Source organism: Somniosus microcephalus, chromosome 3 (genome assembly GCF_052327205.1).
Source record: "Somniosus microcephalus isolate GS21.2 chromosome 3, FLI_Smic_1.0, whole genome shotgun sequence".
Lineage (NCBI taxonomy): Eukaryota > Metazoa > Chordata > Chondrichthyes > Squaliformes > Somniosidae > Somniosus > Somniosus microcephalus.
Genome location: NC_140989.1, coordinates 355,688,104 through 355,715,470, shown reverse-complemented (window position 1 = coordinate 355,715,470; position 27,367 = coordinate 355,688,104). Strand labels below are relative to the sequence as shown.

At 45.6% G+C, this 27,367-nt stretch overlaps 1 protein-coding gene across 2 annotated transcripts in view; it reads left to right on the top strand.

Moving 5' to 3' along the window:
• pigk (phosphatidylinositol glycan anchor biosynthesis, class K) overlaps positions 1-25,713 on the top strand; it is a 125,502-nt gene extending 99,789 nt beyond the window's left edge. The window contains exon 11 of one of the 2 annotated variants that reach the window (XM_085983450.1): positions 24,343-25,713. In XM_085983450.1, coding sequence (XP_085839576.1) covers positions 24,343-24,402 — 60 coding nt within the window. In that variant the 3' untranslated portion in view covers positions 24,403-25,713. Of the gene's footprint in view, positions 1-19,892 lie in introns of both variants that reach the window. The other variant, XM_085983449.1, reaches the window with a different exon arrangement.
• The last annotated feature ends 1,654 nt before the right edge of the window (positions 25,714-27,367 follow it).

Here is a 27,367-nt window from a genome sequence, read left to right as displayed (position 1 = left end):
TTCAGACTCTGTGTCCTCCTCACAACTTGCTAACCCACCCATCTTTGTATCATCAGCAAATTTGGCAACATTACACTCGGTCCCTTCATCCAAGTCATTAATATAGATTGTAAATAGTTGAGGCCCCAGCACTAATCCCTGTGGCACCCCACTAGTTACTGGCTGCCAATCGGAAAATGACCCATTTATCCCGACTCTGTTTTCTGTTAGTTAGCCAATCCCCTATCCACGCCAAAATATTACCCCCAACCCCGTGCGCTCTTATCTGGTGCGGTAACCTTTTATGTGGCACCTTATCGAATGCCTTCTGGAAATCCAAATACACCACATCCACTGGTTCCCCTTTATCCACCCTGTTTGTTACATCCTCAGAAGAATTCTAGCAGATTTGCCAAACACTATTTCCTTTTCATAAAACCATGCTGACTCTGCTTGATTGTCTTATTTTCTAAATGTCCTGCTATTACCTCCTTAATAATGGATTCCAGCATTTTCCCAATGACAGATGTTAGGTTAACTGGCCTATAGTTTCCTGCTTTCTGTCTCCCTCCTTTCTTAAATAGTGGCGTTACATTTATGGTTTTCCAATCTGCTGGGACCTCTCCAGAATCCAGGGAATTTTGGTGGATTACAACCAATGCACCCACTAGTACGACAGCAAAATACTGCAGATGTTGGAAATCCGAAATAACAACAGAAAATGCTGGAAAAACTCAGCAAGTCAGGCAACATCCGTGGAGAGAAATTTGAGTTGACGTTTCGGGTTTGACCCTTCTTCAAAACTGGAGAGAAAAGGAACTAGATCGAAGGCAGGGCTGCCTTCGATCTAGTTCCTTTTCTCTCCAGTTTTGAAGAAGGGTCAAACCCGAAACGTCAACTCAAATTTCTCTCCACGGATGTTGCCTGACTTGCTGAGTTTTTCCAGCATTTTCTGTTGTTATTTCAATGCACCCACTATCTCTGCAGCTACTTCTTTTAAGACCCTAGGATGCAGGCCATCAGGCCCAGGGGACTTGTCGGCCTTTAGCCCCATTAGTTTGCCTAGTACTTTTTCTCTAGTGATAGAGATTGTTTTAAGTTCCTCCCTCCCTATAGCCCCTTGATTATCTATTTATTATTGGGATGTTTTTAGTGTCTTCTACCGTGAAGACCGATCCAAAATAATTGTTTAGAGTCTCTGCCATTTCTCTATTTCCTATTATCAATTCCCTAGTCTCATCCTCTAAGGGACCAACGTTTACTTTAGCTACTCTCTTCCTTTTTATATATCTGAAGCAGCTCTTACTGTCTTTTTTTTAATATTATTTGCTAATTTACTCTCGTACTCGACCTTCTCCCTCTTTATAATTTTTTTAGTCATCCTTTGCTGGTTTCTAAAAATTTCCCAATCCTTTGGCCTACCACTGACCTTCACAACATTGTATGCCTTTTCTTTCAATTTGACACCATCCTTAACTTCCTTAGTTAGCCACGGATGATGCATCCTTCTCGTAGAGCCTTTCTTTCTCACTGGAATACACCTTTGCTGAGATTTATGAAATATCTCCTAAATATCTACCACTGCTGATCTACTGTCTTACCCTTTAATCTATTTTCCCAGTCCACTTTAGCCAACTCTGTCTTCATACCTTTGAAATTGCCTTTATTTAAGTTTAGGACACTAGTTTCAGACCCAAGTTTCTCACCCTCAAACTGAATTTAAAATTCTACCATGCTATGATCACTCTTTCCTAGGGGATCCTTTACTATGAGATCCTTAATTAATCCTATCTCATTACACAATACCAGATCTAAAATAGCCTGTTCCCTGGTTGGTTCCTCAATGTATTGTTCTAAGAAACCATCCCGAATACACACTATGAACTCGTCCTCAAGGCTACCCTTGCCAATTTGATTTGTCCAATCTATATGATGATTAAAATTGCCCATGATTATTGCAGTACCTTTCTTAGGGCCCAGGCAGCTGAAGCACGGCCACCAATGGTGGAGCAATGAAAATTGGGGATGCGCAAAAGGCCAGAATTGGAGGAGGGCAGAGATCTCGAAGGGTTGTAGGGCTGGGGAGGAGGTTACAGAGATGGGGAAGGGCGAGACTATGGAGGAACATGAAAGCAAGGACAAGAATATTTAAATCGTGGCGTTGCCCGACCGGGAGCCAATGTAGGTCAGCGAGCACAGGGGTGATGGGTGAACAGGACTTGGCATAAGTTCGGGTAAGGGCAGCGTAGCTTTTGGATGCGCTCAAGTTTACAGTGGGTGCAAAATGGGAGGCCGGCCGGGAGAGCCTTGGAATAGTCGAGTCTAGGGCCAACAAAACCATGGGTGAGGGTTTCAACAGCAGATGGGCTGAGGCAGGGGCGTAGACGGGCGATGTTACGGAGATGGAAGTAGGCGGTCTTGGAGATGGAGAGGGTATGGGTTCGGCACCTCAGTTCAGGGTCACGTGAGAGGTCACTGTTGCGAGCCATCCTGTTCAGCCGCAGGTAGTGGCCAGGGAACAAAGTTTGAGGCGGGGACCCAAGTCAATGGTTTTGGTCTTCCCAATATTTAATTGGAGGAAATTTCTGTCATTTCACTACTGGAGAACGACACTCTTATTCAATGGTAAGTAACACTTTCTCCTCCAGATTCTATGTGAACCCTGCACGGCAATGTGGGATGTCCACGTGGAACCCACTGTTCTACTTTGACAAACGTGTATCCTAGAATTTGGCTAATTCTATTTGTCTATCCCTGAATAATAGTACTAAATACTGACAGAGAAATAAGAGAATTGTTGCTGCTTCTCTGAAGGAATCAGGGTGGCCCACAAACGTGAGAGTTCACTCACCGTCTGATTTTGTGAGAGGCTTGCAAGATCAGCAGTGGATATCTGACGAATCTAAGTTCAATTTTTTGCGGTCACTAGCATGGTGGATAGGGGAGTGTCTATGGATGTTGTGTTTCTGGACTTGCAGAAGGCATTTGATGAGGCTCTGCACCAAAAGTAAGAGCGCACGGAATTGGAGGTAACCTTGTGATGAGTTGGTAATTAGTTGTGAGGATTCTCTGAATGGCACGATGTGACAAATGGTATTCCCCGGGGATCTATACCGGAGCCTCAGCTTTTCGCCTTGTATATTAATGACTTGGATGAGGGAATAGAGAGTTGTCTATCCAGGTTTGCAGCTGACCGTAAGTTAGGAGGTACAGTAAGTTGTGTAGATGGGAGCAAGATGTTACAAAGGGACATAGACAGACTAAGTGAGTGGGCAAAACTATGGCAGATGGAGTTGAATGTGCAGAAATGTGAGGTCATCCACTTCAGGTCTGAGAAAGGCCAATCGGAATATTTTCTTAATGGTGAAAGACTAGGAGCTGTGGAGGAGCAAAGGGATTTAGGTGTCCATGTACATAACAAACTAAAAGCTAGTGCACAGGTACAAAATGTAACCAAAAAGGCTGATGGAACGTTGGCCTTTATCTTGTTGGAATACAAAAGTGAGGACATGATGCTTTTGTCCAGACTCCATCTGGAGTACTATGGGATACTGGGATTCATAAATAGAGGCATGGAGTACAAAAGCAAGGAAATTATGATGAACCTTTATAAAACACTGGCTTGGCCTCAACTGAAGTATTGTGTCCAATTCTGAGCACTGCACTTTAGGAAGGATGTGAAGGCCTTAGGGTGCAGAAAAGATTTACGAGAATGATTCCAGGGATGAGGGACTTCAGTTATGTTGGTAGACTGGAGAAGCTGGGCTTGTTCTCCTTGGAGCAGAGAAGGTTGAAAGGAGATTTGATGGAGGTGTTCAAGATCATGAGGTGTCTAGACAGAGTAGATAAAGAGAAACTGTTCCCATTGGCGGAAGGGTCGAGAACCACAGATTTAAGGTGATTGGCAAAAGAATCAAAGACATGAGGAAAAACTTTTTTACGCAGCGAGTGGTTAGGATCTGGAATGCACTGCCTGAAAGGGTGGTGGAGGCAGACTCAATCGTGGCTTTCAAAGGGGATTTGGATAAGTACCCGAAGGAAAAAAAATTGCTGGGCTACGGGGAAAGGGCGGGGGAGTGGGACTAGCTGAAGTGCTCTTGCAGAGAGCTGGCACGGGCTCGACGGGCAGAATGGCCTCCTGTGCTGTAACCATTCTGATTCCGCATTCAGTTTTCGGCACCGAACCTCGGGAAGGATGTATTGGCCTTGGCGTACATTAACCAGAATGATGCCAGGACTTAAAGGGTTAAAGTATAAAGATAGCATAAACTCAGCTTGTATTCTCTAGAAGGTTGAGGTGGTGATCTAATCAAGGTGTTTAAGATGATGCAGGAAACTTTTTTTTATCCGGCACGGACGGGACCGACGTGGTGCCGGTTCATCAAAAATTCCGGATAACCGAGCGCTTTAGTAAAAGATACGGAGCTGAGAGCTCCGTATAAAGCAACAAACCCTGTTGCAACTGTAGAACAATGGCCACAAGCTTCAAGCATCTCTGTAGCTTAGCAACAGCTGCAGCCACACCCTTGCACAGCACAGATGGAAGAAGGCAAATACAATATGAAGTAAAACCTACTCCAGAATTTTGCCGGTTAACCGAGATTTCCGGTTATTTAGGTGCCGGTAAATCGAAAGTTTCCTGTAGAAGGATTTGATGGGGTAGATAGAGAGAATCTATTTCCTCTGGTGGGGAATCCAGAATAAAAGGGCATAATCTTACATTTAGAGTGAGTCCATTTTGGACTGATATCAAGAACCCCTTTTTCCACACAGGGTAGTGGACATCTGGAACTCGCTACACCAAACTGTATCACAGTATGGTATGGCAGCTGTAGCTACTATGACCGGAAAGCCCTGCAGCGGGTAGTCAAAACTGCCCAACGCATTACCGGCACCCGGCTACCGACCATAGAGCATATATATCAGAAACGCTGCCTACGGAGGTCACGGTCCATCATCAAAGACCCTACCCACCCCAGCCACAGTCTGTTCGCCCTCCTGCCATCTGGGAGACGCTACAGATGCATTCGCACCCGTACGACCAGATTTAGGAACAGCTTCTTTCCCAGGGCTGTCATCCTACTGAACTCCACAAATAAACTCTAAAGCCTGCACATCTGCCAATGCACTTTATTATGGTTATGTTTATGTTAATATACTACAAGCCAAATGTATGTTGAATGTTTAAATGTCTTAATCCAAATGTACACTCTCTGGAGCCTCAAGCCTACATTTCGTTGTACTGCACTTGTGCACTAACAATGACAATAAAAGTTGATTTGATTTGATTTGATTTGATTTGAACAGGCAGTGAATGCTGGGTCAATTGAAATTTTCAAGACTGAGATTTTGGTTAGATAAGGCTCAAGAGAAAAGGCGGGTAAATGGAGTTGAGGTACAGATCAGCCATGATCAATAAAATGGTAGAGCAGGGCCAAGAGGGGCTGAATGGCCTACTCCTATTCCTGTCTTCCTAAACCCTGAATGCCAACGTCTTAAAGAAAGATGCGAATTGTAGAAAAGGATTGTCTGGTTCCGAATGGAAGGAACAGAGGCAGAGCGTGGAATTTTGTGAAGCCGAATTACTATTTTAACAAATCAGGTCAAGTACCTTGAGGATGCCACCTGGCCCTCGGAGAGCAGTTGAATTAACAGTTATTGCCGGGGAGCAAAGAAAATGAGCAGAAAAGAAGGTTTGATGTGGAAACATATAATTAGAGAGAGGATTGGAGCCAGAAGCAGCTATTACTCCAAGGTATCGTATCCATTTGATATATTTTGCCCAGAGCACCAACCCAATGAAATAACCACTTTCAGAATGAAGGAGTAGAGGTCCTGTCAGGATATGGTAGTGTAGTAGCTATGCTACCGGACTTGTAATCCAGAGGACGTGAGTTCAGATCCCGCTATGGCAGTTTGAGAATTTGAATTCAATTGAAAAATAAAATCTGGTATCAGTTTAAAAAAAGACTTGCATTTCTATAGCGCCTTTCTTGACCTTGGGACGTCCCAAAGCACTTTACAGCCAATGAAGTACTTTTGAAGTGTAGTGATCTGTAATATAGGAAACACAGCAGCCAATTTGCGCACAGTAAGATCCCACACACAGAAATGTGATAATGACCAGATAATTTTTGTTTTGCGATGTTGATTGAGGAATAAGTATTGGCCAGGACACTGGGGAGAACTCCCCTGCTCTTCTTCGAAATAGTGAAAAAAAATTTTTTACACCCGCCTGCGAGAGCAGACTTGGTTTAACGTCTCATTTGAAAGACGGCACCTCTAACAGCGCAGCATTCCGACAGTACTGCACTGGAGTGTTCATGTGGCCACGAAGCTGTCGGATTGTCGTAAACACCTAAACTGGTTCACTAAAGTCCTTTAGGGAAGGAAACCTGCTGTCCTTACCTGGTCTGGCCTTTATGTATAGACTCCAGTCCCACATCAATGTGGTTGACTTGTAATTGCCCTTTGAAGTGGCTCTCAGTTGTATACCACATTCTCAGGGCAACTAGCGATGGGCAAAAAATTACCACATGCTGAAACTCGATTAAAAATAATCTACTCCAGATAGTTGAGGGTTTGTATAGAAGCTACTTTTGTATAATTGTGCCGTGCTAATTCTCGGATACATCTGACGAGCACAATTGATTGGAAAACTGGGCTGGATCCCTGCTGTTTTCGAGTCATTTTTGATTTATTTCTTGGAAGCGATAAGAGCAAGACCTGCTGAGCAAACAAATCAGACACTTTACTCTTATTGCAAGTGCAGTGCGGGGCTTGCTGTGAGAAATTGATGGGACGCACAATTTGAGAGAACAGTAATCAGTGATGTTCTCCCAAGCTGGTTAAAGTTTATTGCGTTACATGGAATTACATAGAATGTACAGCACGGAAACAAGTCATTCAGCCGTAGATTCTGGATGAGGATTTTAACTTGAAAGAACGAACAAACTTGCACTCGTTTGGCACCTTTCACGACCTCGGGACATCCCAAAGCGCTTTGCAGCCAATTAAGTATTAATTGAAATAAAAAACAGAAAATGCTGTGAATACTCAGCAGGTCTGGCAGTATTTGTGGAGACAGAAACAGAGTTAACATTTCAGGTCGCTGACCTTTTGCCTGAAACGTTAACTTTGTTTCTCTCTCCACAGATGCTGCCTGTATTTCCAGCATTTTCTGTTTTTATTTCAGATTTCCAGCATCCGCAGTATTTTACTTTTGTATTGGTAAGTAATAATTGATCTGGTTTTTTTAGCGATGTTGATTGAGGAATAAATATCAGCTAGGATACCAGAGAGAACTCACCTTCTCTTCTTCCATTAATGCCACGAGATCTTTTATGTCCAGCTGAGGGGACAGACATGGCCACCGTTTGTCTCATCCGAAAGACGGCACCTCTGATAATGCAGCACTCCCTCAGTACTGCACTGGAAGTGTCAGTATGGATTTTGTGCTCAAGTCTCTGGAGAGGGACTTGAGCACATAAGAACATAAGAATTAGGAGAAGGATTCGGCCCCTCGAGCCTGCTCCACCATTCAATAAAATCATGGCTGATCTTTGACCTCAACTCCACTTTCTTGCCCAATCCCTATATCCCTTGATTCCCCTGGAGTCCAAAAATCTATCTATCTCAGCCTTGAATATACTCAACGACACAGCCCTTTAGGGCAGAGAATTCCAAAGATTCACAACCCTCTGAGTGAAGAAATTCTTCCTCATCTCTGTCTTAAATGGCCAACCCTTTATCCTGAGACTGTGCCCCCTAGTTCTAGACACTCCAGCCAGGGGAAACAACCTCTCAGCATCTACCCGGTCAATCTCTTCAGAATCTTATGTTTCAATGAGATCGCCTCTCATTCTTCTAAACTCCAGTGAGCATAAGCCCATTCTACTCAATCTCTCCTCATACGACAGCCCTCATCCCAGGAATCAATCTAGTGAACCTTCATTGCACCGCCTCCAAGGCAAGTATATCCTTCCTCAAATAAGGAGACCAGAACTGTGCACAGTACTCCAGGTGTGGTCTCACCAAGGCCCTGTACAATTGTAGTAACACTTCCTTACTCTTGTACTTCAACCCCCTTGCAATAAAGGCCAACATGCCATTTGCCTTCCTTATTGCTTGCTGTACCTGCATGCTAACTTTGTGTTTCCTGTACAAGAACACCTAAATCTCTCTGAACACCATTTCTCACCATTTAAGAAATATTCTGTTTTCCTATTCATCCTACCAAAGTGAATAACCTCACATTTCACCACATTATACTCCATCTGCCACCTTATTGCCCACTCACTTAATCTGTCTGTATCCCTTTGCAGGCTCTTTGTGTCCTCCTCACAGCTTACTTTCCCACCTAGCTTTGTATCATCAGCAAACTTGGATACATTGCATTTGGTCCCTTCATCTAAGTCATTAATATAGATTGTAAATAGCTGAGACACAAGCTCTGATCCTTGCGGCACCCAACTAGTTACAGCATGCCAACCGGAATTTGACCCGTTTATCCCTACTCTCTGTTTTCTGTCCTTTAACCAATCCTCTATCCATGCTAATATATTACCACCAACCCAATGAGCTCTTATACAAAAGCAAAATACTGCAGATGCTGGAAATCTGAAACAAAAACAGAAAGTGCTGGATATACTCAGCAGATCAGGCAGCATCTGTGGAGAGAGAAACAGAGTTAACGTTTCAGGTTGATGACCTTTCGTCAGAACTGGAAAAAGTTCTCATCTTGTGTAGCAACCTTTTATGTGGCACCTTATTGAATGCCTTTTGGAAATCCAAATATACTATATCCACTGGTTCCCCTTTATCTACCCTGCTAGTTACATCCCCAAAAAACTCTAATAAATTTGTTAAACATGATTTCCCTTGTAAAACCACGTTAACTATGTCTAATCATATTATGATTTACTAAGTGCCCTGTTACCACTTCCTTAATAATGGATGCCAGCAATTTCCCGATGACTGAGGTCAGGCTAACTGGCCTGTGGTTCCCAGTTTTCTCTCTCCCTCCTTTCTTGAATAGCAGGGTTACATTTGCTACCTTCCAATCCGCTGGGACCGTTCTAGAATCTAGGGAATTTTGGAAGATCACAACCAATGCATCTACTATCTCTTCAGCCACCTCTTTTAGAACCCTAGGATATAGGTCATCAGGTCAAGGGGATTTGTCGGCTTTTAGTCCATTAGTTTTTCGAGTACTTTTTCCCTACTGATATTAATTACTTTAAGTTCCTCAATCTTATTAGCCCCTTGGTTCCTCACTATTTTTGGTATGCTTTTTGTGCCTTCTACTGTGAAGACAGATACAAAATATTTGTTTAAAGTCTCTGCCACTTCCTTATTCCCCATTATAATTTCACCTGTCTCAGCCTCTCGGGGACCAATGCTTACTTTTGCTGTTCTCTTCCTCTTTACATACTTGTAGAAGCTCTTGCAATCTGTTTTTATATCTCTTGCTAGTTTACTCTCTTTTCTCCTTTTTTTAATCAATTTTTTGGTCATCTTTTGCTGGTTTTTAAAGCTCTCCCAATCCTCAGGCTTACTCCTGTTCTTCATAACCTTACAAGCCTCTTCTTTTAATCTTAATGCTATGCTTAACTTTACTTAGCCACGGATGGATCAGTTTTCCCATGGAGTTTTTATTTCTCAATGGAATGTATATTCATTGAGAATTTTGGAATATTTCTTTAAATGCTTATCTACCGTAATACCTTTTAATCTACTTTCCCAATCTACCGTAGCCAACTTTTTTTTATTCGTTCATGGGATGTGGGCGTCGCTGGCAAGGCCAGCATTTATTGCCCATCCCTAATTGCCCTTGAGAAGGTGGTGGTGAGCCGCCTTCTTAACCACTGCAGTCCGTGTGGTGAAGGTACTCCCACAGTGCTGTTAGGGAGGGAGTTCCAGGATTTTGACCCAGCGACGATGAAGGAACGGCGATATATTTCCAAGTCAGGATAGTGTGTGACTTGGAGGTGATGGTGTTCCCATGTGCCTGCTGCCCTTGTCCTTCTAGGTGGAAGAGGCCGCGGGTTTGGGAGGTGCTGCTGAAGAAGCCTGGGCGAGTTGCTGCAGTGCATCTTGTAGATGGTACACACTGCAGCCACAGTACGCCAGTGGTGAAGGGAGTGAATGTTTAAGGTGGTGGATGGGGTGCCAATCAAGTGAGCTGCTTTGTTCTGGATGGTGTCGAGCTGCTTGAGTGTCGTTGGAGCTGCACTCATCTAGGCCAGTGGAGAGTATTCCATCACACTCCTTACTTGTGCCTTGTAGATGGTGAAAAGGCTTTGGGGAGTCAGGAGGTGAGACATTCACCGCAGAATACCTAGCCTCTGACCTGCTCTTGTTGCCACAATATTTATGTGGCTGGTCCAGTTAAGTTTCTGGTCAATGGTGACCCCCAGGATGTTGATGGTGGGGAATTCGACGATGGTAATGCTGTTGAATGTCGAGGGCTGGTGATTAGACTCTCGCTTGTTGGAGATAGTCATTGCCTGGCACTTGTGTGACGCGAATGTTACCTGCCACTTATCAGCCCAAGCCTGAACATCGCCCAGGTCTTGTTGCAAACGGGCATGGACTGCTTCATTATCTGAGGAGTTGTGAATGGCACTGAACACTGTGCAGTCATCAACGAACATCCCCATTTCTGACCTTGTATTGGAGGGAAGGTCATTGATGAAGCAGCTGAAATGGTTGGGCCTTGGACATTGCCCTGTGGAACTCCTGCAGCGATGTCTTGGGGCTGTGATGATTGACCTCCAACCACCACAGCCATCTTCCTTTGTGCTAGGTATGACTCCAGCCAGTGGAGAGTTTTCCCTCCGATTCCCATTGACTTCAGTTTTATTAGGCTTCCTTGATGCCAGACTCGGTCAAATGCTGCCTTGATATCAAGGGCAGTCACTCTCACCTCACCTCTGGAAGTCAGCTCCTTTGTCCATGTTTGGACCAAGGCTGTAATGAGGTTGGGAGCCGAGTGGTCTTGGCGGAACCCAAACTGGGCATCAGTGAGCAGGTTATCGCCCCTCATACCTATGTAATTGGCTTTATCTAAGCTTCAGACTCTCATTTCTCTCGTTTTTGAGTATTTCACTCTCAAACTCAACATGAAAGTTATCATATTATGATCACTCTTCCCCAGAAGAGCCTTTACTATGCGATTACCAATTAACCCTGTTTCATTACACAATACAAGATCTAGAATAGCCTGTTCCCAGGTTGGTTCCATGACTTATTGTTCTAGGAAACTGTCTCGAATGCATTCCATGAACTTGTCCTCCAGACTACCTTTGCCAATATGAACCGACAGCCTTCTGACTCGGAAGTGAGCCCCAGCTGACACTGTAATTGAGATTATTACAGGGCAGGTTGCCAGCGAGAGCCGATGGGGAAATGGAAATTGGTGTGGGCTAGAATTGCAGGTGGCTAAGTTCCAGACAAGTTGGAGGGAGTTGATCTAGAAGGTGGAGGACTTGTGGGGTGTGGGGGTCGAGTCAATTCTAGAGAAAAGCATGGATACAATGACGGAAGTAACGCGTTTGTAAGTCAACAAGTACCGAAGCGAGCAGAACTCTGGAGGCACTGTGCCAATGACTAACTCAGCAACGAGCAGAAATCAATTGGCCTTGAAGAGCCCAGCTTGAAAACCTATGTACCAGGTGAGAAATGTGAAGATGCATGAAGATCATCTCGTACCCACCAAGCACTCTTAAAATTAAGATTACAGCTAAAAGACATGGCCTGGAATCCTCATGTGATCGAAGCACAAGTGGTCTTGGAAACCAAGCTGGTTTTGTCTTGCTAATTTCTGTTATCGCATGCATTTTGTTTGTAGCACACGATCTATATAAGAAATGTACAACTACAAGCAACAAATATTAATTTGTCAGATGCCATTAGATAGGACAGTTTCTTAGTTTCTCTGCAACTGAGGTGATTTCAAAAAGTAAGGAAAGAAATACTTGCATTTATATAGCGCCGTTCACGTCCTCAGGATGTCCCAAAGCGCTTTACAGTCAATTAAGTACTTTTGAAGCGTAGTCACCGCTGTAATGTAGGGAAAAGCGGCAGCCAATCTGCACACAGCGAGGTCCCAAAAACATCAATGAGATGAATGACCAGATAATCTGTTTTTTGATGGTGCAGGAAACTTTGTGCTATCCGGCACCGACTGGACCGAGCTGTTGCCGTCCCATCAAAACTGCCGGACAAACCAGCGCTAATGTTGAAACATACGGAGATTTTGAGCTCCGTATCTGGCAACAAACCCTGTTAACAGCTTCTAAACAGTCGGCCGTACCTTGCAAGCGTCTCTGTAGCTTAGCAACAGCTTCAGCGAGACCTTGCAGAGCCTGACTGGTGGGGAAAAAAAAGCAACGAAAAGAAAAAAAAACTAACGAAACGGCTCCTGATTTTTGCCGGTGGCTCGAGCATTCCGGACAGTTAACCTCTGGATAAACCAAAGTTTCCTGTGCTTGGTTGAGGAATAAATAATGGCCAGGTCACCGGGGAGAACTCCGCTGCTCTTTTTCAAAATAGTGCCGTAGGGTTTGTTACGCCCACCCGAGAGGATGGACAGGGCCTTAGTTTAACGTTTCATCTGAAAGACGGCACCTCTAACAGTGCAGCACTTCCTCATGTGCTACCCACTGAGCCACGGCTGACACCTAGTAAAGTTTAGTTCTTGGTAGAAATAGACAGTTGTTAATAAACCACACGCATGTCTGAGTTGCTTGCCTGGGGTATCAACAAGCCTTCGACTGGGTCTGACACCATTCACTATCACGCACGGTACCATCGCATAGCTTCGCATTAAAACTATGCCCATGGCTGTTTAGTTGCTTCTCAGTTAACTCCCTCTGCGCTGTGGGTGATATTTCATCTTCTGACTCTCTCTCTCTCTCTCTCTCTCTCTCTCCATTAACTCAGCAGCCTCCCAAGGCTCCAATTCTGTTCCTCCTTATCAGCGAGCTCATTATCCAAGCCTATCCACTCCCTGATGATTGCACTCTACATTCATCAACTTCAGATTGCCCGCCCTCGGTGCAGGAAACCTGCGGTCCTCTCCTCAGTACAGTGGCTGAAACACTACATCTGGAGCTCCTCCATGTCCTGCGGGAAATGAAAAATCTTCTTCCAGCTCCTCAAGGATGTAGTTTTCACATCTCTCGGAAGTCTAGCTAACCACTCTAAGCTCTTGTCTTTCCGTTTCTTGGTCCTCTTCTTCACCCATCAACCTCCTTGGCCTCAACCTCCTCTCACTGCAAATGGAGCTCCCACATTGTCATTCCTCACGTTGCCTGCTATAATTGGCTATAAATGATGCCCCTTGCTGTCTTGTACGATGGCATAGTATTATAGCGTTACATATTTTCTCAGTTTTAGTTTCTTGAGGTTTAGATATGGTGCACCTACCAAAATACTGAAAAATAAAACCCGAGTCTAGATCTAGATCATGGCTGATCTGTATCTTATACCCATTTACCCGCTGACATGAATCTTGTCATTCATGTGGAAATGACTTATGAAATGATACTGGGCGGCCTGCTGGTGGCGCTGTCCAGGGAGAGTATAAATACTCAGGCATGGGCCCAGCTTGCTCAGGACATTCTTTAACAGGAACTAGTGAAGGACACAACTAGACCTCCATGTTGAAAAACAGTTGATTAAAGCCTTGTTTAATACTCTGACCAAGTGCCTAGTAGTTTTCTTACGTCACCCTTAATACTCTCGCCTAACAAAAATCTATCAATCTCAGTTTTGAAATTTTCAATTGACCCCCAGTCTTAGCAGCTTTTTTTGCGGGGGGTGGGGGGGGAGTTTTCCAGATTTTTCACTACCCTGCCCTCTGTAACTTTCAACTCGTCCAAAACTCCACAGTCTGTATCCTGGGCCGCGGACCCCCAGTGCCTCTAATGTCAAGTCCATACTCGCTTTGTGGTTATGCCCCTCCCAAACTCTGTCATCCATGGCTCAGTTGGTAGCAGTGTCGCCTCCTGAGTCAGAAGGTTGTGGGCTCAAGCCCTAGCTGACACCCCCAGTGCAATGCCGAGGGAGTGCTGCACTGTCGGAGGTGCCGTCTTTCGGATGAGACGTTAAACTGAGGCCCCTTCTGCTCTCTCAAGTGGATGTAAAAGATCCCATGGCACTACAGGAAACTCTCATTTAAACGACAGCTAAATATCCGGAATTCTCTCTTAACCGGCAAAATTCTCACTCCGAAAACAACACCTCAATAACCGGCAATGTTGCTGAGTCCGAGTCAGAGTCTCCCGCGTTGGAGGTAGTTCTCCAAACTGCCACTACTCGGCTTCTTGGCGCTGTCAGAAGTCGGAACACCTCAATAACAGGAGTCTGACTCTCCCGCGCTACCGGTAGTCTCTTCTGATCCGCCATTTTACAGGGGTACTGTGTGTCTCCCATGCTGCTGGTAGTCATTGTATTGCATTACCCTCAACTGGCAGTACTGTACTTAATCAAGCATCTTCCACCATCCATTTAACACAACATTCTCTAGGTGAGTACCCAATTACTGTATACTGCACATTTCTTGATTTTTAAAATTTTTCTTTGTTAAAAATAGCCTCGGTAGATAACCCTCTCCATCATCCGGAATTTTTGATCAACCGGCAACACGCCGGTCCCGTCGGTGCCGGATACCAGAGAGTTTCCTGTATTTCGAAGAGGAGCAAGGGAGTTATCCCCCATGTCCTGGCCAATCAACTGGCACCACTAAAAATAGATTATCAGATCATTATCACGTTGCTGTTTGGGGGAGCTTGCTGTGAGCCAATCGGCTGCTGCGTTTCCTTCATTACAACAGTGACTACACTTCAAATGTATTTCATTGGCTGTAAAGCGTTTTTGGGACCGCCCGAGGTTGTGAAAGGCGCTATATAAATGCAAGTTCTTCTGTCTTTAACCAAAAAAATCAGCTTAGCGTCAGCTGCGATGCCTGACGTAGTTGAGCTCAATGATGTGTGGCCAGTGAATTGAAACGAAAATGTTTGAATCCTTCTGGGGGAGCAGCTAAGAGACTGGGATGGATAAAAGGTCGTCAATTAGATTGTTTAGGTCGCGCCGTGTGAAGACGCTGAGCAGTAAAATGGCCAAGGGTAGAGGCAACTTGTCAGTGAGGTCAGGTGCCACTTATAGGGAAGCGCACATTTGATGCTAATAAATGGAATGATTGATGGGGCAAAGTGGATGATGAAAAGTGCAAAGCGACCTGCACAATGGACTCGCATGTTAATTGGAAGATTTTAAATGCGGCAGCCGCACAATATAGATTACTGTTCGAGACCGGCTATCCCAACAGAATGTTAATGGGCTGTGACTTCCGATTTCTTTTTTTCTCCCCATATATATGCACCATTTTTGAGAGTATTTGAAGTGTGAAGCGTTGAAATGAAAGCAGGTGGCTGCTGCCGCATAATTGGAGCTGAAGTTCAATTTAATCCCACAACAGGATTTAAAACGCATTTAGCAACAAAAAAAAGAAAAGCCGGCGCACCTCACCGAGCACACACGGCGTTTTAAAGAAATCTGCCGTCGAATGTGGTCAGATTGTGTGTCGCAGCCAGCTGTACACAGACTAGATTGGACTCCAGCGAGTTTGATGCTATTGTTTAAATGGCATACGTTAACTTGCTGGATTCGGTGGCTGAACTAACCCAGCGCCACATGCATAGCACAGTCTCATCATTGTTTCTTCCTGCCTGAACTGTGTAGGTTTTTTTTAAAAAGTATTTTAACTCTTTAGGGTACGAGAGGCAAGAATCAACCTAGACTGAAAAACAATAATTGGTTTAATGACATGAAGACACGACAGTTACACAGCTAAAGATGTTTGCAACCTTATATGGGGGTACGACAACAAGAGCATCCAATTTTATATACCGCCTCTCTCACAATTTGACACTGAGCCACATAAGGAGATATTAGGACAGGTGACCAAAAGCTTGGTTAAAGATGTAGGTTTTTACCGAGCGATGTAAAGGATAGAGAGGCGGAGAGGTTTAGGGAGGGAATTCCAGAGCCTCGGCAGCTGAAGGCACGGCCGCCAATGGCGGAGCGATTAAAATCGGGGATGCGCGAGAGGCCAGAATTGGAGGAATGCAGATATCTCGGAGGCTTGTAGGGCTGGAGGAGGTGACAACTCGGAAGCACGGATGCACACTGCTTACTTCTGGGAGACTGGGGTTCATTCTTTGTTGACGTCTCCTTTACACTGCTCCTGAGTTGGTCTCCTCAAAATCACTTAAAAAAAAAAAATGGTCTTTTGTATATCCTTGCTGCTGCTGCAAAACAGCTTCTGTTGAGATTTGTTCCTGGGATGTAGGTGTCGCTGGCCAGGCCAGCATTTATTGCCCATCCCTAATTGCCCTCGAGAAGGTGGTGGTGAGCTGTCTTCTTCAACCACTGCAGTCCGTGTGGTGAAGGTGCTCCCACAGTGCTGTTAGGGAGGGAGTCCCAGGATTTTGACCCAGCGACGATGTATTTCCAAGTCAGGATGGTGTGTGACTTGGAGGGGAACTTGGAGGTGATGGTGTTCCCATGCGCCTGCTGCCCTTGTGGTAGATGTCGCGGGTTTGGGAAGCGCTGTCGAAGAAGCCTTGGCGAGTTGCTGCAGTGCATCTTGTAGATGGTACACACTGCAGCTACAGTGCACCGGTGGTGGAGGAAGTGCATGTTTAAGGTGGTGGATGGGGTGCCAATCAAGCTTTGTCCTGGATGGTGTCAAGCTTCTTGAGTGTTGTTGGAGCTGCACTCATCCAGGCAAGTGGAGAGTATTCCATCACACTCCTTACTTGTGCCTTGTAGATAGTGAAAAGGCTTTGGGGAGTCAGGAGGTGAGACACTCGCTGCAGAATTCCCAGCCTCTGACCTGCTCTTGTAGCCACAGTATTTATGCGGCTGGTCCAGTTAAGTTTCTGCTCAATGGTGACCCCCAGGATGTTGATGGTGGGGGATTCGACGATGATAATGCCATTGAATGTCATGGGGAAGGTAGTTAGACTCTCGCTTGTTGGAGATAGTCATTGCCTGGCACTTGTGTAGCACGAATGTTACCTGCCACTTATCAGCTCAAGCCTGAATGTTGTCCAGGTCTTGCTGCATGCGGGCACGGACTGCTTCATTATCTGAGAAGCTGCGAATGGAATTGAATGCTGCAATCATCAGCAAACATCCCCATTTCTGACCTTATGTTGGAGGGGAGGTCATTGATGAAGCAGCTGAGGATGGTTGGGCCTAGGACACTGCCCTGAGGAACTCCTGCAGCGATGTCCTGGGCCTGTGATGATTGGCCTTCAACAACCACAACCATCTTCCTTTGTGCTAGGTATGACCACAACCAGTGGAGAGCTTTCCCCGATTCCCATTGACTTCAATTTTACTAGGGCTCCTTGATGCCACACTCGGTCAAATGCTGCTTTGATGTCAAGGGCAGTCACTCTCACCTCAAATCTGGAATTCAGCTTTTTTGTCCATGTTTGGACCAAGGCTGTAATGAGGTCTGGAGCCGAGTGGCCCTGGTGGAACACAAACTGGGCATCGGTGAGCAGGTCATTGGTGAGTAAGTGCCAATTGATAGCACTGTCGACGACACCTTTCATCACTTTGCTGATGATTGAGAGTAGACTGATGGGGCGGTAATTGGCCGGATTGGATTTGTCCTGCTTTTTGTGGACAGGACATACCTGGGCAGTTTTCCACATTGTCGGATAGATGCCAGTTTTATAGCTGTACTGGAACAGCTTGGCTAGAGGCGTGGCTAGTTCTGGAGCACAAGTCTTCAGCGCGACAGCCAGGATGTTGTCGGGACCCATAGCCTTTGCTGTATCCTGTGCGCTCAGCCGTTTCTTGATATCACGTGGAGTGAATCGAATTGGCTGAAGACTGGCTTCTGTGATGGTGGGGACCTCAGGAGTAGGCCGATATGGATCATCCACTCGGCACTTCTGGCTGAAGATGGTTGCAAACGCTTCAGCCTTGTCTTCTGCACTCGCGTGCTGGGCTCCTCCATCATTGAGGATGGGGATATTCATGGAGTCTCCTCCTCCCGTTAATTATTTAATTGTCCACCACCATTCATGCATGACTGGATGTGGCAGGACTGCAGAGCTTTGATTGGATCCATTGGTTGTGGGATCGCTTGGCTCTGTCTATAGCATGCTGCTTCTGTTGTTTAGTATGCATGTAGTCCTGTGCTGCAGCATCCCCAGGTTGGCACTTCAGTTTTAGGTGCTGCACCTGGCATGCTCTTCTACACTCCTTATTGAACCAGAGTTGGTCCCCTGGCTTGATGGTAATGGTAGAGTGAGGGATATGCTGGACCATGAGGTTACAGATTGTGGTGGAATACAATTCTGCTGTTGCTTCTGGCCCACAGCGCCTCATGGATGCCCAGTTTTGGGCTGCTAGATCTGTTCTGAATCTAGCCCATTTAGCACGGTGGTAGTGCCACACAACACGATGGAGGGTGTCCTCCGTGTGAAGATGGAACTTCGTCTCCACAAGGACTGTGCGGTGGTCACTGCTACCAGTACTGTCGTGGACAAATGCATCTGCGACGGGTAGATTGGTGAGGACGAGTTCAAGTAGGTTTTTCCCTCGTGTTGGTGTTCTCACCACCTGCAGCAGGCCCAGACTGGCAGTTATGTCCTTCAGGATTCGGCCAGTAGTGGTGCTACCGCGCCACCCTTGGTGACGGAAATTGATGTCTCCCACCCAGAGTATGTTCTGTGCCCTTGCTATCCTCAGTGCTTCTTCCAAGTGGTGTTCAACATGGATTCATCAGCTGAGGGAGGGCGGTAGGTGGTAATCAGCAGGAGGTTTCATTGCCCATGCTTGACCTGAAGCCATAAGACTTCATGGGGTCTGGAGTCAATGTTGAGGACTCCCAGGACCACTCCCTCCCGACTGTAGACTACTGTGCTGGTGGGACAGGACATACCCAGCGATGGTGATGGAGGAGTCTGGGACATTGGTGGAATGGTTTGATTCTGTGAGTGTGACTGTGTCAGGCTGTTGCTTGACTAGCCTGTGGGACAGCTCTCCCAATTTTGGCACAAGTCCCCAGATGTTGGTGAGGAGGACTTTGCAGGGTCGACTGGGCTGGGTGTGCCGTTGTTGTGTCCAAAGCCAGTGCCGAGGTTGATGCCAGGTGGCCTGTCGGTTTTATTCTTAATATTGTTTTCCGTAGCGGTTTGTACAGCTGAGTGGTTTGCTAGGCCATTTCAGAGGGCAGTTAAGAGTCAACCACATTGCTGTGGGTCTGGAGTCACATATATGCCAGACCAGGTAAGGACGGCAGATTTACTTCCCTAAAGGACATTAGTGAACCAGATGGGTTTTTAAGACAATCTGGTGGTTTCATGGTCACCATTACTGATACTAGCTTTTTATTCCAGATTTATTTAATTAACTCATGTCTCCAGATCATTAGTCCAGGCCTCTGGAATACTCGTCTAGTAACATAACCACTATGCTACCGTACCCTGTGTATGACTGTTTTCCCAAGGTCCAGCCAGACAGCTGGATCTCTGAACTTTAGTTTGATCTCCCCAAAAGTACAGCAAGTCGTGCAACAGCTGTTAGTTCTCTCCAACAATAATAATCCCTGATACCTTTTTGAACTTGGTCAAGCTTCCCAGCATGTCTTCTGATATCGGTCAAGTTTAACAGTTCGGTGTTCCATCCTTTTGTTGCTGATATCTTTAACTAAGCTCTGGTCCTTTAGCAAGTAATCCAGGGCTTCCAGCCCCCATCCTTTTAGTTTTCCTTAAAAGCTGATGTTAAAAGTCCATGTTAAAAAGCCCCAAAATCCTTCACGAGTACGGTTTTTAAATGCTAACGCTGGGCCGGTTGACTCTTTGTGCTGACTTCTGTTACAGAAACCAAAGCAGAGAGACTGGCACCCTCCGGACGGATTTATCCTGGGCCTCTGGACGCTAATCCTCCTGGTCTTCTTCAAAAGCTACGGACTGAAGCACCTCAAGCATATTTTCTGAGCGCTGTTACTGAGCAGGCAGTGAGAGGGCCCAATTCTTCGGCCCTCTGAGAAGGATTTGAGTACCAGAGCCTGTTGATGTAATGCACTGCTGTAAATTATTTCTAATCGATCTTCGTGGGTTTTTTTTCTTTTGGAACGTGGCTTGAAGGTGAAAGAGTGAGAAGGTGAAATAACATAGAAACATAGAAGATAGAGCAGGAGTAGGCCATTCGGCCCCTCGAGCCTGCTCCGCCATTCAATGAGATCATGGCTCATCATCCAAATTCAGTACCCTGTCCCTGCCTTCTCCCCATATCCCTTGATCCCTTTAGCCTCAAGAAATATATCCAACTCCTTCTTGAATATATTTAATGAATTGGCCTCTACTTCCTTCTTTGGCAGAGAATTCCACAGGTTCACCACTCTCTGGGTGAAGAAATTCCTCCTCATCTCTGTCCTAAATGGCTTATCCCTTATCCTTAGACTGTGACCCCTGGTTCTGGACTCCCCGACCATCAGGAACATCTTTCCTGTATCTAGTCTGTCTAGTCCTGTTAATTTTATAAGTTTCAATGAGGTCCCCTCTCATTCTTCTAAACTCCAGCGAGTACAAGCCCAATCGACCCAATCTCTCCTCATACATCATTCCTGCCATCCCAGGTATCGGGAATAACGGGAAAGGGATGAGTTTGCGGGTGCGTTTACTGGTTTCGAGTCGGGGTGAAGCTAAACTTATTGACTCCCTTCTCCAGGGAGTCTCGCTCCATTTATCTCCGGTGTTAAGTTGGGTCCTGACTCGGGATTCGGTCACCATTGACACCATGAACTGTGGCATTGGTGCAAAGTGAAAGCTGCCAATGCAAGACACTACATTTGTTCGAGTGAAGTTTCTTCTAAAAGCTGGCCACAAAAAAACATTGAATGCAGGTTAATCGTTGGTTGTGGAAATAAAATGTATTCAGAAACACCTGGCACATAATGTGGCAATACCCACAAAGCTTAATTCCTCTGTCTCAACCTTTCACAATATGTAAAAAAAAAAAAAAATCATGATTAAGAATCAAATGCCTGCTGATGAGCGTCTGCATGAATTTTCTTTGTCTATTTGCAAGGCTAATCACTTGTGACCATGCTGTTTCCTGGGCTACGTAGACATGTCACCAGGGCAGTATTCCTATTGGACAGAGCTCTCGGACTTTTTGACCAAGCTTGCTCCCCGGGTCATGGAGAACTGGGTCACTGCCACAGAAAGCTCTGATTTTGCAAACATTTCAAATAAATGTCAACTTTGAGTACATTATCTAGGCTGACACGCCAGCGCAGAACTGAGGGAGTGCTGCACTGTCGGAGGGGCCGTCTTTCAGATGAGACATTAAACCGAGGCCCCCTCTGCCTTCTTAGTTGGGTGTTAAAGATCCCATGGCACTATTTCGAAGAAGAGCTGGGGCGTTTGAACAATAACACCATGAACTGTGGCATTGGTGCAAAGTGAAAGCTGCCAATGCAAGACACTACATTTGTTCGAGTGAAGTTTCTTCTAAAAGCTGGCCGCAAAAAAACGTTGAATGTAGGTTAATCGTTGGTTGTGGAAATAACAGATCATTTACCTCACTTGCTGGGACCTTGTTGCACATAGATTGGCTGCTGCATTTATCTACATAACGGCAGTCGCTGTGCATTGATAGTAATTCATTTGTTGGATGTGATACAACTTTATGTAAATACAGTTCAGTCTTTATTGGGCTCTGTTCAAATCTCAAAGTTTTACAGCGCAGGAGGAGGCTATTCGGCCCTTCATGCCCATGCCGGAACTTTGAAAGTGCTATCCAATTAGTCCCACTTCCCCGCACTTTCCCCATCACCTTGCATATTTTTCCTTTTCAAGAATATATCTAATTCCCTCTTGAATGTTACTATTGAATCTGCTTCCGCCGCCTTTTCAGGCAGTGAATTCCAGATCATCCTAACTCGCTGTTTTTAAAAAAAAAGTCTCCTCATCTGCCCCCCCGATTCTTTTGCCGATTATCTTCAATCTGTGTCCTCTGGTTACCGACCCTCCTGCCAGTGGAAGCAGTTTCTCCCCATCCACTCCATCCAAATCCCTAATCATTTTCAACACCTCTATTAAATCTCCCCTTGAGCTTCTCTGCTCCAAGGAGAACCATCCCAGCTTCTATAATCACTCCGCACGTTTCTATCTATAGAAGGTGACAGTCCACTTAAATCGGCATTTATTTTTTTAGCGCAATGGTTATGATTAAACCTGTGTTTTAGTTTTCCTCCTCTATGTTCAGGTGTGATGCTTTACCTGGAAGAATAGCACCCAATCCACTCCCAGACCATTGTAAACGCAGCTGTGTAAATGGCCTCCAGGACAGGGTGCCTTGGCTGAATGCCCCCTCCGATTTTTATTCCCATCTGTTGGGAACCCCTTGCGCTGACACCCTCCCCCCTTGAGACTTAAAACTCACCTGGTTAAGAAGCACAAATGAAGATGGCCTTTAGCTCCCAATATGGTATAGGGACTATTTAACCATGGGGAGCAGCTCCAGTGGTACAGTCCTACTAAAAATGTGTAGTAAAACACATCTGCAGAGCAAATATATTTTTTAAAGAAAGACATGCACTTATATAGCGCCTCTCACAACCTCAGGACATCCTGAAGCACTTTACAGCCAATTAATTATATTTGAAGTGTAGTCACTGTTGTAATGTAGAAAACACGGCAGCCAATTTGCGCACAGCAAGCTCCCACAAACAGATAATTTGTTTTAGTGATGTTGGTTAAGGGCACCAGGGAGAACCCCCCCTGCTCTTCTTCAAAATAGTGCCATGGGATCTTTTACGTCCCCGAGAGGGCAGACGGGGCCTCGGTTTAATGTCTCACCCAAAAGACGGCACCTCCGACAGTGCAGCACTCCCTCAGCACTGATCTCAAGTGTGAGCCTAGATTATGTGCTCATGTCTCTTAGAGTGGGACTTGAACCCACAACCTTCTGACTCAGAGGCGAGAGTGCTACCCACTGCGACACAGCTGACGCTTAAAGCAGCGAATGCATTTCACACTTGCAAACCACGCACAGTACAAGCGAGGGAGGCGTTCGACCATCCATTGAAACCCATAGTCCTCCTCCTCCTCAATTCAATTCAATTCAATTCAATTTTATTTGTCATATATGCAGCAAACGTGTGTACTGTACAATGAAATGTTGATTTTTACGAGTCCTCCCAACATTGGAATAAATATGGCATAGCAATGATAAAAAAATACTAATAGAAATACAGTAATAATAAATAAACCAACAGTAATAAATAATAAGTTCATGAGTCTTATGGCCTGGGGGTAGAAGCTGTTTCGAAACCTGCTGGAACGAGACCGCATGCTTCGGTATTTCTTACCGGACGGGAGCAGGGCGAAGAGGTTGTGGCTGGGGTGGCTCGCGCCTTTGATGATTCTCAGGGCCTTCACAGAATCACAGCAAACCCCACAGTGCAGATAGAGGCCATTTCGGCCCATCGAGCCTGCACTGACACATATCCCACCCGATCCCCGTAACCTCTACACCAACACATATCCCACCCTATCCCCGTAACCCCACGTATTTAATCCCCCTAACACTAAGGGCCAATTTATCATAGCCAATCAACCTAACCCACACATCTTTGGACTGTGGGAGGAAACCGGAGCACCCGGCGTAAACCCACGCAAACACGGGGAGAATGTGCAAACTCCACACAGACAGTTGCCCGAGGCCGGATTCGAACCCGGGTCCCTGGCGCTGTGAGGTAACAGTGCTAACCACTATGCCACCTCGGGGTAGATATCCTGCGCAGCAGGTAGTTTAATTCCTATAGTATGTTGTGCAGCTTTCACCACCATCTGTAGAGCCTTGCGGTCCATGGCGGTGCAGTTGCCATACCAGGTAGTATTTACATAGGAACAGGTGTCGGCCTTTCAGCCCCTCGAGCCTGTTTCTGCCATTCAGTCATATCATCTGACCACCTGCTGAACAATTCCTGAGCTTTTACCTCTACAAAGGATATGGAGCAAATGCGGGTAGATGGAGTTGAGGCGCATAAAGCCATAATCTAATTGAATGGCAAAACAGGCTCAAGGGCCGCCTCCTGTTCCACGCTATGTACGCAGAGACCATTCTAGGTATTGACCATTCTGTGAACATGTCCATCCCGTCACAGACCTGTGGAAATTTACAGCAGAGAAGGAGGCCATTCGACCCATCATCTCCATGCTGGGTCTTTACTGGAGCAAACCAAAACTAATTCCACTGAACTTTCCCCATTGCTTTGTAAATTCCTCTACTTCAAATGTTTTTCTACTCTTTCCCCAATAGGTGCGGCTCTGCCTCAACTGTTCCTGTGGCAAAGCTTTCGATGCTGCAGCAGCTCTCTGAATGAAGACATTTCCCCCTAACCCCACTCCTCGCTCTCAATCTGTTCCCCAACTTGTCTTTTTTTCATTCAAAATAGCAAATGTCGGGAAACATGCTCCGCTCTTTCCCAGTTGTTAGGAGTACTGTGTCTAGTTCAAAGTGTTTTTTATTAATTTTTGACTCGCTGTGGATTTAAATAAGCAACAGCTGAGCAAAGAAAAATTCAGCTGTACTAATTCGTAATTTCATCTTCACGGATTACTGGGCGGCTGAGGCTTTGAGAGTTTGAAGATTCCTTTTTCAAGATGAATTTCTAACTGCTGTCTTTAAGGGGCAAGGTGGGGCAGGGGTTGTGGTGTTGGTTGAGGCCTAGAGACTGGGCTTGTGGGAAATCGAGCTGGATGCTGTAATGGGGAGATAGTACGATTGATATTGTGGAAGGATAAGATAATTGGGTCAAAGAGCTTCCTTCCAACCCATCTTGTGAAGGTAAAGGTATCAAGAGAGTCTCGTTAGGCAAGGATATCGAGAGATATGGAGCGAAGGTGGGTAAATGGATTTGAGGTACAGATCAGCCATGATGATCAACAACAACTTGTATTTATATAGCGCCTTTAACGTAGTAAAACGTCCCAAGGCGCTTCACAGGAGTGTTATAAAACAAAATTTGACACCGAGCCACATAAGAAGAAATTAGGGCAGATGAAAGAGGTAGATTTTAAGGAGCGTCTTAAAGGAGGAAAGAGAGGCCGAGAGGTTTAGGGGTGCAATTCCAGAGCTTAGGGCCTGGGAAACAGAAGGCACGGCCTCCAATGGCTGACAATTTAAAATCAGGGATGCTCGAGGTCAGAATTAGAGGAGCGCAGATATCTCGGGGAGGATTGCGGGGCTGAAGGAGATTACAGCGATAGGGAGGGGCGAGGCCACGGAGGGATTTGAAAACAAGGATGAGAATTTTAAAATCCGAGGCATTGTTTAACCGGGAGCCAATGTACGTCAGCGAGTACAGGGGTGACGGGTGAATGAGACTTGGTTAATAGAATGGCAGAACAGGCTCGAGGGGTTTAACGGCCTACTCCTGTTCCTTAGAGGATTTGGTAACCGGTTTGTAATCACCATCCTCCTTGACCTTTGAACCATTGGCTTACGGTACCCGGATAAACGCAAGCCAGTGACGTACGCGACGATGGAAATCTGTGTAAAACTTTGATTCTGTTGTGGTGCTCGCTGATGTGTAGAGGAATTTTTTTTCTCCCCCTTAACATGTTTACTTAAAAATAAAACTGGTGTACCATATCTTGTCAATAATAAAAGCACTTGTAGCTATGAAAATTGTCACTAGATTAATTTATTTAACAAGTGACACCTTAATTAACCATCGCAACCATTTGCACAAATGATTTATTGGTTTAATGTCGCAATCTTGGAAAGAATGGGCCTCTTTTATCTATATATCTGCAACGATTCAGTGCATCTAGTCACTGCTGTTCTGAGTATAACAGTGAGTGCTTCCGTCAGTCCATAATAAAGGTGTCGCCCATTAAGAGTTGTATTTATAGGTCTCTCCACCACTTGAGAATTTTAAATGCAGTTTAAAAAAAAAAAATTGGTATCAGTAAAAGTGACCATGAAGTTGTTGGCTTGTTGTAAAAACCCAGCAGACTCACAAGTGGTCTTCAGGGAAGGAAACCTGCCGTTTTGACCCGGTCTGGGCCTACACGTGACTCCAGTCCCTCACCAACGTGGTTGACTCCTAACTGCCATCTGAGGTGGCCTAGCCATAGAGACACAGAAGATAGGAGCAGGAGTAGGCCATTCGGCCCCTCGAGCCTGCTCCGCCATTCAATGCGATCATGGCTGATCATCCAAACTCAGTACCTGGTCCCTGCTTTCTCCCCATACCCCTTGATCCCCTTAGCCTTAAGAAATATATCCAACTCCTTCTTGAATATATTTAATGAATTGGCCTCAACTGCTGTCTGTGGCAGAGAATTCCACAGGTTCACCATTCTCTGGGTGAAGAAATTCCTCCTCATCTCAGTCCTAAATGGCTTACCCCTTCTCCTTAGACTGTGACCCCTGGTTCTGGACTCCCCCGCCATCGGGAACAGCCTTCCTGCATCCAGTCTGTCTAGTCCTATTAGAATTTTATAAGTTTCAATGAGATCCCCTCTCATTCTTCTAAACTCTAGCGAATATAAGCCTAATCGACCCAATCTCTCTTCATACGTCATTCCTGCCATCCCAGGTATCAGTCTGGTGAATCTTCACTGCACTCCCTCCATGGCAAAAACATCCTTCCTCAGATAAGGCGACCAAAACCGCACACAATACTCAAGGTGCGGTCTCACCAAGGCCCTGTACAACTGCAGCAAGACATCCTTGTTCCTGTACTCGAACCCTCTCGCTACGAAGGCCAACATACCATTTGCCGCCTTAACCGCCTGCTGCACCTGCATGCTTACCTTCAGCGACTGGCAAGAACATCCTTCCTCGGATCCTCTCAGTTACATCAAAACCTCTCAGTGGTTCAAGAAGGCAGCCCACCACCACCTTTGGGCAACTAGAGATGGGCAATAAATGTCGGACTTGCCAAGGACACCCACATCCCGAGAATGAATTAAAAAAAAAAGACCAGAAGGTCCCAGGCTTGATTTGCAGTCTATGCTGGGGTTAGTGCGGGTAAGGGTATGAGATCCACAATTTGCCCCAGTCCCCACACCAAGGGGTAAAATCAGTTTTAGATCGATGTCTAATAACGTCTGCTGAAAAGTGTGTGCACCGGTTGAGTGAGGGCAGGCTAGGGCTCCGCTGTCGCTGTTGTCAAAGCCCTTACAACGAATTAAAACCATTGACGTTTACAGCACAGGAGGCTGCCGTTGGGCCTGTGGCAGCTCTTTGTTAGATATATTTCTTAAGGCTAAAGGGATCAAGGGATATGGGGAGAAAGCAGGGACAGGGTTCTGAAATTGGATGATCAGCCATG